Below are 12,297 nucleotides of genomic sequence, written 5' to 3'. Positions count from 1 at the left end.
CACCAAAAAAAGCTGCATTCAAGTTCCATGGAAAAGAAGAAAGACAAGAACTTCGTACTAGATAAAAAACAAAACAAAAAAAAAACGTCGGCTCTTGGGTCGTAAATACTAGGCCTAATTGGGAACAGAAATACCTGTATCGAGCGTAGAGAATGAGAGTCTTTTCAAAATAAAATGTAGTCTAATTTTGCGATCACATTAAAATGCCATGGCAAGAGACAGACACTTTTTCAGTGTTTGGTTTGCTGTAAAACAGCAGCTCAAATGTATCATTCTGTAAGTGCCTGTGTGTTCTGTGTGATAGAGCTGATCAGGACAGGAGCAATACAAGTCTCCAGAAACTTCAGTCAAGGCGTCTTGGTGGGCACACCCAAGTCATTGGTTATTCCTGTCAAAACGTTGTCGCTGGTTTTTCCCTCACAACATGAATGCAGCATTAGTCGGGCACCGGGGACGGGACAACATGGCTGCTGCTGCGGGCCGCTATTACGGAGAAGGTGGCAGAGCAACGAAAAGACAGAAAACCGAGGACGGAGGGATGACAACGGTGAGAGTTGTATTGGCTGCCTTAGTAGTTTGAAGTTTATGATGAAGAATTCAGGTTGACTTTATTTTCCCTAGATAGGAAATTAGCTTGACATTGCGGTGCTAAGTCGGTACCTAGCTAGCTCATACCAAAGAGTCTGCTGCTCAAACGCTGACCAAGAGCTAACCTAAGCAAAACCGATTCATTCTTGCGTTAGTTTTGAGCAACGTTAACGCTGGCAAGGTGCTTACCTAGTTAACGTTAATGTCACCTACCTATATGGACGTTGTTAATAATATTGGCTAACGTGGCTCTTAAACAAATTACAGCTGTGTAAGGTCGCGTTAACAAATGTTAGTTTCAGCTGGCAAACTAGCTTGAGTTGTTGTCCTGGCTAGCTAACTGTAACGCTAACTAACTATATAGCTACTGCTCATCTCTGCGTGTCTGATGCCTTTATCGAGTTTAAATCAGTGATGTAAATAATGGGACCATGTGAGCATTTTGTCTGCTCCGTGTACAGGAGGGCTACGATGACCCTCATAAAACGCTCCCCTCCCCGGTGGTGCACATCAGGGGCCTGGTTGACGGCATCATGGAGGCTGACCTGGTGGAGGCCCTGCAGGAGTTTGGGGCCATTAGGTAATAATACCACACTGGACCATGCCATTTCCCGTTTTAATAAACACATGTGATTCCTGTGCTCCAGGTCTCATATTTTCCAAAGAGCTCCTTTTCTTTTCTTTATAAAAATGCATTATGATTCACTGGAGATGGGTTGCAGATTCTTGTTATCTGTCACAGTGAATTTACCTGCATGTGCTCCCTGCAGGGAAGTGGTTTGCTCATTCTCTTATGACATAAATTTGATAACTGGTGGCACTGGTGGCATGCTTAAGGGACAATATGATTTTGTTACTGATTGCTTTTAAGCAGTTATGTGATGCATATTGTGTATCAACCAAGCACAGTTCATAACCCAGTCCTGCTTGCTTGGTGTACGGATCCTGTAAAATTGCAGTGAAAGTGATGTTTCTTTTAATGTGTATACAGCTATGTGGTCATGATGCCCAAGAAGCGCCAGGCCCTGGTGGAGTATGAGGACATGAACGGCTCCTGTAATGCTGTTACCTACGCAGCAGAGAACCAGGTTTACATTGCGGGCCACCCTGCCTTCATCAATTACTCCACTAGCCAGAAGATCTCCCGGCCTGGAGACCCAGACGACACCCGCAGCGTCAACAACGTGCTGCTGCTCACCATCATGAACCCCATCTATCCTATCACCACGGTAACAGTACCACAGACACAAGACTTCTGTACAATGGGAGCGTAGAGTCATAAATTATGCAAAAGTGCGCTGAACTGGGTTAATTGCTGTAGGATGACAAATTCAGACTGGATCATACATTGGAGTACATTAATTTTTTTCCCCAAGCTTACATAGGAGCCATTTTTTAAAAGAAAAAAAAACGTTTCGCAGAGACATGGTAACTGCATTAAAGTAGGGACACTTGTTTTTACGTGTATTCATTCGCAGGAAGCACAGTTGGCTTCATGAGAAAAAAAATGAGGATTAGGTGATTTCTTTTTTACAAACTGCTGAAAAATACTGTTTGATTAGAGGTACTCATTCCGGAAATGCCTGATCAATATGCCTCAACAGGATGTTCTCTACACCATCTGCAACAACTGTGGGCCTGTACAGAGGATCGTCATCTTCAGGAAGAACGGTGTTCAGGCCATGGTCGAATATCCTTTTCCCAGAGCAAGCATTACCTGTTTGACTTATTTTCTTGTCCATTTGGGCATGTTGTATTATGTTATTGTACACAAATGTGTTGCTGTGAAAGTGTGCTTGGGCCTTCAGAAATCTTGAAGAAGAGTGTTGACTCATCAGTTCTTGCCATATAATCGAACTTCTCCTTGACTTGCTGCCGCCACATTCGACTCGGTCCAAAGTGCCCAGAGGGCCAAAGCCTCTCTGAATGGGGCAGACATCTACTCTGGCTGCTGCACTCTGAAGATCGAATATGCCAAGGTGAGTGCATGGCAATGTCTCGCAAACCTTTTTTTTTTGTATTTGATGAAGACACATTAGTGAGGAGAGCACGGTTTTCATTTTGGTTATGTGTTCCTCTCCATAGCCAGCACGCCTCAATGTGTTCAAGAACGACCAAGACACGTGGGACTACACGAACCCCAACCTGAGCGGCCAAGGTAACATGCGGTCCCCACCCCTTCCTCCCCCCTTTTTTTTCTTCCTCTTCTCCGCTCATGCCACTGTATGGGATGGTTAGGGTCTCCTGCCTCCTGGGGTATTGCCTTTGATCACAGCTGAATGGTTTCTTCCACTATTCAGCACGCTGCTCATCCCGGTGTTCAGAGGCAGTACTCCTGTGACGCTCTCACAGTCTTCATGCATTTTCTTGCCACACAGCAGGCACAAAGTAAGGGCACGAGGAGCAACCTCAAGGGCAGCCAACCTCAATTACAAGCGCATGCATGTTCAGTCGGCAACCTGTGAACGCACCCGTCACTTTAGCATATGCAGTCTCACCATTCCGCACATAGGTTCCCACTCCCTGTAGAGCATGCCACAGTCGCACAACCTCACATTCCTGCCTATTCTAGTCCGGTCAACACTCCAGAGCAGCATCACACCTTTGAGTATTTTCTTTCAAATGCCTCTGCACAACATACTGGAGATTTTGTCATAGCTTCCAGTAGGGATTCCGCTGAGTAGTTGACTTGTGAAACCACTAGGTACGCTTCTGGCGCGGTGGAGACTAGACACACACAAGCACACAAAATGTGTTTATGTAAAACGTAGAATACAAGCACGCTTGACGGTGTTAAATATGTTTTCTCTACATTGTTTAGCATTCAAACCTAAATTTATTAGTGACAATTAATTTGTATTGTTATGAGACACACTGGTCAACTTTGGCATTAGCAAGTTGTTAGCGAGTATCTTGCCTGAGCTCTTGTTTGTTTTACTTTTGGTATGAAGGTGGGTTTTTTCCTTAGGTTCTGTGTCTTATTGGTTAGCATGGTGAATTTTACACTTTTGCTGGGGGTTTAAGACCTGATTGTTGCAGTAGACTGAATTGCTTTACTGTAGCCGTGTGGTGGCGACTATGATTTTTTCCAGACACTGTAAAAACATGTAATTGTTTCTCTGGTACACAACCAGGGCCACAACATGTACACTATAAGCTTTATACAGGTGTATAACATGTCATCCTCTAAGAGATTTCTTGGTATTCCCAAGTTTTGGCTGCCTTGCAAGCAAGAGGTACTCCTTGTGCCCTCACTGTGCATACTCATACAGGCTCACCTCAACTCCTAAGCAGACACATGCTGCCAAAGCCACAGCGGCTTCTACAGCTAGAACACCACCCACAGCCACAACTAACGTAACTCCGCTCTGTGGCATACATCGGACACAGTGGGGCAACAGACACCGGAATCACACAACCTCAACTCTCAGTTCCTCCTTATCCCAAGTCCACCATCACCCCTATCTCCTCCACCTGACATGGGAATCCATTTTACTCTCGGTGGTGGACAGTAGCCGCCACGTTTGATCACATCAAGGCCAATGCGAACAGACACCCCGCATATCCACCACAGACTGATCTCTCGATACATTGATAAGCATCTACCATCCTCTGTACAAGTAAAGCACATCTCATCTCCAGAGGCCTGAGGATTCACCTTTTTTTTTGACACAACACATTGATGATGAGGGCGGGAGTCAGGTGTGTGTGGTCGTTGCGACCACGCCTCCCAGCCCTTGGGATCTGACTACTATAACACAACCACAGGGATCAACAGAGGACACACACTCAGCCTGACCAGGGAACAGATGACACCACATACCGGGGCAGTAAACAAAAACAGAGGCCACTCTCTTTCTCAGACGCTAATACCGCTCATCTCTTGACCTGGGTGTATGGGCTTCCTTTGCTATCACTCTCCCTTCCTGTGCTGAACACAACATGACAACACACCGAGCTGAATATCCACGGCAACACACAGAGCTGAATCGCCATGACAACACATCACCACGCAGATATTCCAGACGACTTATTGCCAAGCACTAGACGCCTTTTCACTTTGCCAGTGGCTGACATCTATTAAACAAAAAAAAAACAAGCATCATGTGTGCGGCCATTTGTACATGAGAAGAAACAAGCACGGGGGGGCCAACGAAGACACAAGCATCAAACACCCATCAAGCATACAAGCACAGAGGCAAACAGATTACAAATCCTTTCCCAAAGCTCTCTCTACATTTATGGACTCTGGTGCTCTGTTTTTTCCCCCCTCTACCTCCCCCCCCCATTTCCCCCCTTCTCTCTGTGCTATTCTTGTGTTGTTTCTGCGATGTTTCATTTTCCCTTTATCATGCACTGGCCCATAGTGATGCCTTTAACGCCTCCCGTGTGATGCAGGTTTGGCTCAGTGTGTCTGTGGACAGACAGCCCAGTCTCAAACGGTGCAAATATCCTGCTTTGCGCTCAGAGCACGGTAAGCTGGAAATCAGCCTCTAATAGCAACTCTAAAAACAAACCGGCAGCAAGTCAAAACCAAGCACGGACGTGTGGATGTACTTTCTCTGGTGGTGGGGATGGAAGGAAGGAAGGAAGGAAGGAAAGGAGGAGGAGGGAAGAATGAGTTGAGGCTGGAGTCACAGGGTTGGCAGGTAGCGTCCCTGCTGAAGAGCGCCCCCTACCTGCCCACTGTGTCCTGTGCTCCATGTGTGGTGCTGTAAGTACTTGTACAGACTGTCTTGATGGTTGAGTTACTGTAAAAGTAAAAGACTTGGCTGTTGTTGTCTATAAGTGTCAAGCCATCATGTGAATACTATTCTATGATATAAGCCCATATTTAAACCAGGTCTGGAATTTCTCAGCTATTTAAAAACAAATGACCTCAGTGGTGTTGCGATGGAGTGCAACAGATTGGCTCCTGATTCTCTTGGCAACTTATTGTTAATAAATGCTAAAATAGAATTTGATCAATAGCAGGTAATGGACTTCTTGAAGCTTATTATACCACATATTGGGTTGCCAGTACCCAGGTACCCAAGGGAATGAGTGGGGTCAATCAATATTTGAGAAATTTGGACTCTAAAGTGTGATATTTAGCTCACACCGAGTTCTAAAAGGGGTTGGGTTTTTCCAACTTGAAGCAACTAAGAGTCAATATGGATTTTTCACTTTGTCAGTGATAAAAGGGAGATTTTACAGACCTGGATTTTGTTTCACTGCTATTTGTTTTTCTTTTTTTTTTACTTTTTAAAAAATACATATATTTCTCAGGTTGTCACACTTTGTTGGTGACACATTACAGTGAGATTCATGAGATAACCACATGATTTTTTTTGTTTAGCATCTTCTTATTTAAAAGTAAAAATCAACCCAAGATTGACTAAGGATTTTGTTTCTGTTCATTTTTGTTGAACCAGAATATCAGTATTGTGCATATCCATGTTGTAGCAGCTTCCATGGAGTATGGGTTTTGGAAATCACACTTTTATATGACTACAAAAGTAGTCTTTGCACTTTTACAAGTCCCCATAGAAGGATTCATTCCAAACTTTGGGGATGTGTACCCCCAAAGGCATAGGATTAGCTTTTGGAGTGAGCTAATATTCACAAATCCTGCTAGAATATGTGGATTTGGATTTTTTCCTATAGTCAACTATTAGTGGCTGCATTCTGCACACTCATTGCTCAGTCCGATGTTAAGAGCTCCCTCAGTTAAGAAATACATTAATACTGTAGCATGAAGTTTCCCATTAAATGCATTCTATGCTATTAAATTATAATCCTTTCTTTATTAACACCAAACGGTGAATAGGCCTAGTAATATCAGGATAAACACATTGGGCTGTAGGTGTGATGCAGATCTCCCATACATTCCTTTAGTCCCATGATCACAGATAAGTCTGTGTTCATGAGGGCTTACGCCAGTATTTTTATATAAATATATTTTTTCAATGAACTAAAGCCTATTTACAATTTGGGTTGATTTTTCCCTCCAGACTGTCAACTGTAGTCCAAAGACTTTTTGTCTTTTCACCTCTGATGTTATCCTCTTTATCTTATCCTGGCTTGTATTAACTTTGTCTAGATCTCGTAGTTGTCAATAAAACATGCTTAGACTGTTTTCAGGTGCTATGCATAGTGTTGATGCTTATTTTATTCTTTGCAATCTTCTCAGGTTTATCTAGGTTTTAAAGGAATGTGTTTATACGTAAGTGTGGCCAAATTTATACTTTTTCAATGTTAATTTGGACTTGACGTGTGTATATGTGTACCTGCACAGATGCTGATGGTGAAGGCAATTGGAACAATTCACAAGGTGTGTGTTTGTATTAGGATGACAGATATGGGAGGTTACATTTAGAATTTTTTATGTTTAAAATCTTACAAAATCATTGTAAAAAAAATCTCCATTATGTTACATGTCTTAGATAACAAAAATAGAGCCTGCAGATTTTTTTTTTAACACGTAACATCAGACCCTTCTCTTGCATGTCATTCACAACCTTGTCACATAGCTCTTAGTAGGCCATGTGAGGTGCCTATTTGGTGCCTTAAGTGAGGAAGCTGTTTGATTGGCAACTTTTATCTCATGGTTTTAGATCCCAATGCCAATCCCAACAAGCGCCAGAGGCAGCCTGCTCTCTTGGGAGACCACCCACCAGATTATGGTAAATATCTAGGAAAGAATTTGGTCTGACACTTAGAGGAATGAGTCAGGCTCCAGCACTATATACCTACTCCGCAATATCTGTTTTTCCCCCGTAAATAAGGTGGCCCTCAAGGAGGTTATCACAGCTATAACGATGAGAGCTACGGGCCCCCTCCTCCTCACCGCATGGGGCCACCCATAGGTGGGCGCGGTCGCGGTAGCCAGCGCTACGGCCCTGGATATGGACCTCCTCCCCCTGAATACGGCCCCCACGCCGACTCCCCCGTCGTTATGGTGTATGGTCTTGAGCCCTCCAAGATCAACGCTGACAGGGTCTTCAACGTCTTCTGCCTCTATGGCAATGTAGAGCGGGTGAGTTAAGAGGGAGAAATGGCCTTCTGGTGCCGGTGTTGGGCTCTGTATTCAAAAAGTAATAAATTAGCCATTACCCATTACTTATTTCAAAACATTATTAGTTCACTTACTACTCCCTAGGAGCATCAGTTCGTTACAGTAGTCGTTACATTACTCTGCTATTAAACCCCCAAGCAAACCCCTTTCACTCAATAAAATCAAAATAGTGGGAGTGATGGAGAAAGAAAGCAAATCTTTCTGCTATATCTCATCAAAGCTTGCTTAGTGTGAGAGGACGATGACTAATATAATGATGGTTGGATATAGGTTTTGCATAATTCAACTTCAATCTGATATTTATAGGGGGGTGCTAACAGAAGTAGGCTTACTTTACTTGTACTTGTACTTTTGATAGGTATCTATAATGTTATTACTGACATTTAAATAGTAATTCGTAACACTGCATGTCACTGGGAAAAGTAACATTACTGTAACACATTGGCACCATGAACAAAGATTTCATGCTGTTTGTTTCTAGTCAGCTGGATGGTATTCTGACCCCATGTTTCTTCCTTCAGGTCAAGTTCATGAAGAGTAAGCCCGGGGCGGCCATGGTGGAGATGGGTGACTGTTACTCCGTGGACAGGGCCATCACCCACCTCAACAACAACTTCCTTTTTGGACAGAAACTCAACGTTTGGTAAGAGCTGCTCTGCAAACATACAAAATAACCAGCTTTACCTATAAAATGAACTGTGTGCAAGCCAGATGTACAGACCTGAGACCCCCATCGGTCTTTCCTTGCAGTGTGTCCAAGCAGCAGGCCATCATGCCGGGCCAGTGCTACGAGTTGGAGGACGGCACCAGCAGCTTCAAGGATTTCCACGGCTCCCGCAACAACCGCTTCACCTCCCCAGAGCAGGCGGCCAAGAACCGCATCCAGCACCCCAGCAACGTCCTGCACTTCTTCAACGGCCAGCCCGACATCTCCGCAGAGATCTTCAACCAGGTAGGAACGATGAAGAGGACTGGTGGTAGGATGAATGAAGGGCACTGGTGCTAGGGTGTGTTTTTTTTTTTGTAAAGTGTGCGTGTTCTCTGCATTGCTTTGAAATGTTTCAGTGTCACTGTTCTCTCCCTTCAGGTCTGTGACGAATTGGGAATTAAGAGCCCCTCCAATGTGAAACTTTTCACTGGAAAGAGTGAGTAATATCAGTTACACCTAGACTGGTTTTGTGTAATTGTACTTCCATATCACTTTTGAAGACTGATATTATCAATGATAATAATGGCTTTTACATAAAAAAACAAAAATAAAAAAAAAGTCAAAAGAAGTAACTTAAGTTGTTAGGGCTGGCAAATGTGTATAAGCATGGATCATGGTCATCTGTGGCACAAATAATGTACAGGCAATATATATATATATTTTATTTTATTTTATTTTATTTTATTTTTTTATTTTTTTTGTTTGTTTTGTTTGTTTTTGTGAGCAGTTCATAAATGAGAAAAATGTGTTGAATCCCTGACCACTTCTGCACAGAAGGCATAGCCAACAGGTGCACCCTACTGTACCCAAGGCCTTTTTCTTTCCCCCATTTCATCTTCTGCTTGTTGCCAGTTGGCAACAAAATAGCACATTCGGCTTCAGGCGGATCCAGATGAAAGCCAATCAAAAAACAACCCAATACTTCTTTTTAAATGGAATCTATTATTTCCTAATAGGGCTGAATGATTTTGAAAAAATATCTAATTGCGATTATTTTGACTGATATTGCAATTGCGATTTGATTTGCGATATTAGAGGGAATGATCATTTTTAAAACATTCTCATTTTCATTGAAAAACGTATTAAATTGATTATGGTGTGATGGGGGGGGGGGGGGGGGGAATCTGTACCAAACAAAGATGTTTTCTTAAGTCTGTAGGATATGATGTGTAAGCCAGGACATCTCTGCAGCATGACAATATTTAATTTAAAATGGTATTTTGACACACATTTCGCCTTTAACAAATATTGCGCCTCCTGTGAATTGAAAATTGCAGTAGGCCATATTGTGATTTCGATAAAATTTCGATTATTTGTTCAGCCCTATTTCCTAACCAAATATCTTTAAAAAGTGAATCACATTGATTGTGTCGATGTGCATAGAGCTGTTTGAGTGAGGGAGAGAGGGAAAGCACTGAGTGTGTATAGCTTTGTGCCTTTACTTACCAGTAAACAATGTAGTCCATATGTATAGTCTTTACTGTGCTGCATAATGTATACCAAATCACGGTTGGAAGAAAGGTAATGTTTCTCAATTCACTTGAAAGGTATTGCATTAAATAGATTCAGGTTTGCTAGATGTCGTCATTTTGGCTCGGCATGGTAAATAGTTAATTGGTTCAGTCCAAGTGTGTTAGCATACAATCTGAAGTATAATCTACTGTAGTAATCTAATCTGTTGCCTTGTGTGGTGCGATAGGTGAGCGAAGCTCGTCCGGCCTGCTGGAGTGGGAGTCCATCAACGACGCCATGGAAGCCCTGGCCATGATGAACCATTTCCAGATGAAAAACCCTAGTAAGTCCTCATCACGCAACAGGCCAATAAACATGTTTTAGTCCAGCACTCGATAAAACCAGGTTTCCCCAAATACCATTTTATTCTTCCTGGATTCTAGTTTTTACACTTTACAGTCAAATGTTCATGCCAATGATCATGATTTGTTTTCCTAATTTAAATAAATCCTGCAATCCTATGACATCATGAAGAGTCAATAAGACTGACCTCTACCTTTTGCTTTAAAACCCCTGTTAAGATGGCACATCTTGACGTCTTAATTAGTCATTATAAGAATAGCTCACAGGCTCTGACCTAACTCTGATTCACTGCCGTACCAAAATACTAATTCCAGTCATCCTGAAATGCATGCAAACAATCCCAAATCATTTTGTTTTAAGTACCACTTTTTCAGTGAATTGCTGAGTCACTGCTGTGTAGGATGTGTTTCATGTTTAAAAGCAATAACATCTTTCAGAAGCCAAATCCTGAACTAATTGCAGCTCTGAAAACAATGGAGAAATTCACTAATTCCCCCCCCACAACTCACTAATTGTTTTCCTGTGCTTGAATACAGTTCATGAACCCAGATTCTTCTGTTTTCCACATAACCAAAAACAGAGTCCTTGCTGGTATCATGTTTTATTTCTATTGATTGATGTCTTTTTCTCTCTCTTTCCTAGGTGGGCCTTACCCTTACACACTGAAGCTGTGTTTCTCAACCGCACACCACGCCAACTAAATAATGCTCTACCCTCCACCTATTTGTAAAGTTTTGTGTTCTCGCATAGTGTAAATTGCAGTTATGTTGTCACTTCCCGTTAAAATATTCAGTCAGTATTGACATTTTTGACAGGATTGATGTGCTGTAGAGACCATTTTACTTTAACTTATAGATTTTGTATGATTTACGTTTGCTTTCAGTTTTATTTTTTTAATCAATTTTTTCTGTTCATGACACTAGATTTCAAGAAGAACCCCCCACTACTCTGAAATAACTTCATTTCTATGTAAACTCTGCCCTTTTTTGTTTTTTAAATAAAGTGAATGGTAACCTACCTACAATTTTGGTGTTTTATGTAACCACAGTGGTGCTGGTCTTCTGCCGTAGTTTGTATTCTACATCGTGTCTTCACTCTTGACAGGGAAACATCTGAGGCTGTCTCTGTGTAAACAAAAACAAAAAGAAAAACATTGATTGGTGAGTTATTACACAGAAACAGCTATAGTTTTCTGGACTACACTACCATATCACATCAAATTTCTCACTTAATTGTGCTTGGTAAGTTGTTGAGTTGCCATCCAGCTGTTTGATACCTGGACTGCAGAAGTTGCACACTACAAAGACAAAAAGCGAAGATGGTCGTAATCTGGAAGAAGAGAGATCAGTCATTATCTCATGGTTTCACTTTACCTTACTAAAAGATATTGTGAATACAACCTTGGTTTGGAATTAGTCAATTTACTAAAAGTTCTCAGTTTAGATGCACCCATGCCAGGATGTAGAAAAGGCCTCTTCTTGGATCAAGCTAAAGGCCGTGCACACAGTGTAAAGCGTAATGCTTAGTCACAGTATGTACTCAGAGACGCCACATAGTGCTGTGGTTTGTACTTGGAAGCACTAGGTTCAATGAAATCAGCATTTCATCTATAAATCTGATGCTAATGTGCCCCACTTTGACCTTTTTAGTTGCTTAAATATTCACTCTAATATCAGATTTATGCTAATAATTCCGACCAGGGAAAGGCTTTAAAAATATATTTTATGGCAAGGGTAGACACAGACCTAGCTTTCCATTCTGTGGGTTTGACAGGTCATTTTTTGAGATTTTATCCTGTTGCCACTCCCAATCTGGCTTTAGCCTGAGTTCCCAGTGAAAGCTTTTCACTACCCATAGAGCCACCAAAGGAAGGGAAATTTCTACCGCACAGAGAGGGCAGTTTTATAGCTTCTATAAATGTATTTTATGTCCAGATCTCCTCTGCATTGGCTAGAGTATCCTTTGTGCATGCAGGTGGCTGGGGTATGATATCGCCTAATATGCCATATTTGATATGTGTTAGCTGCAATAGATGTCAATAGATCTGATTACCCTTTGCCAAGAGATAGCTTTGAGCTTTGGCAATTTAATACAGGTTAAAGAAATATTACATTTCCCTATTTGCGAC

The 12,297-nt window shown here is 42.0% G+C and overlaps 1 protein-coding gene across 3 annotated transcripts; it reads left to right on the top strand.

Annotated features, from left to right (window-relative positions):
• Positions 1 to 428: 428 nt before the first annotated feature.
• On the top strand, positions 429 to 11,178 carry hnrnpl (heterogeneous nuclear ribonucleoprotein L). 3 transcript variants are annotated; one of them, XM_071534646.1, is made up of 14 exons: positions 429 to 547; positions 1,050 to 1,168; positions 1,580 to 1,817; positions 2,193 to 2,280; positions 2,473 to 2,567; positions 2,674 to 2,746; positions 6,866 to 6,901; positions 7,185 to 7,253; positions 7,356 to 7,606; positions 8,167 to 8,288; positions 8,396 to 8,597; positions 8,733 to 8,790; positions 10,054 to 10,149; positions 10,812 to 11,178. In XM_071534646.1, exons 1-14 carry the CDS (start codon positions 464 to 466, stop codon positions 10,868 to 10,870), a joined length of 1,590 nt encoding a protein of 529 aa, XP_071390747.1. In that variant the 5' UTR covers positions 429 to 463; the 3' UTR covers positions 10,871 to 11,178. The 3 variants fall into 3 exon arrangements, with proteins under 3 accessions (XP_071390747.1, XP_071390749.1, XP_071390750.1); XM_071534648.1 differs by lacking the exon at positions 6,866 to 6,901 and having other exon boundaries at positions 2,193 to 2,278; positions 2,471 to 2,567; positions 7,368 to 7,606; XM_071534649.1 differs by lacking the exons at positions 6,866 to 6,901; positions 7,185 to 7,253 and having other exon boundaries at positions 2,193 to 2,278; positions 2,471 to 2,567; positions 7,368 to 7,606.
• The last annotated feature ends 1,119 nt before the right edge of the window (positions 11,179 to 12,297 follow it).

The sequence above is a fragment of the Centroberyx affinis genome, unplaced genomic scaffold (genome assembly GCF_046629955.1).
Source record: "Centroberyx affinis isolate AG114_WGS23_722 - 3 ecotype Tasmania unplaced genomic scaffold, CSIRO-AGI_Caff_v1 ptg002593l_1, whole genome shotgun sequence".
Lineage (NCBI taxonomy): Eukaryota > Metazoa > Chordata > Actinopteri > Beryciformes > Berycidae > Centroberyx > Centroberyx affinis.
This window is presented reverse-complemented; position numbering and strand designations above follow the sequence as displayed.

Excerpts from the sequence above, each read along its gene's own strand:
- hnrnpl (XM_071534646.1), top strand. The coding sequence starts at position 464 with ATGGCTGCTGCTGCGGGCCGCTATTACGGAGAAGGTGGCAGAGCAACG. Across the intron at positions 2,281-2,472 it reads TGTTCAGGCCATGGTCGAAT|TCGACTCGGTCCAAAGTGCC; the intron begins ATCCTTTTCCCA and ends CTGCCGCCACAT. Across the intron at positions 7,254-7,355 it reads AGACCACCCACCAGATTATG|GTGGCCCTCAAGGAGGTTAT; the intron begins GTAAATATCTAG and ends CCCGTAAATAAG.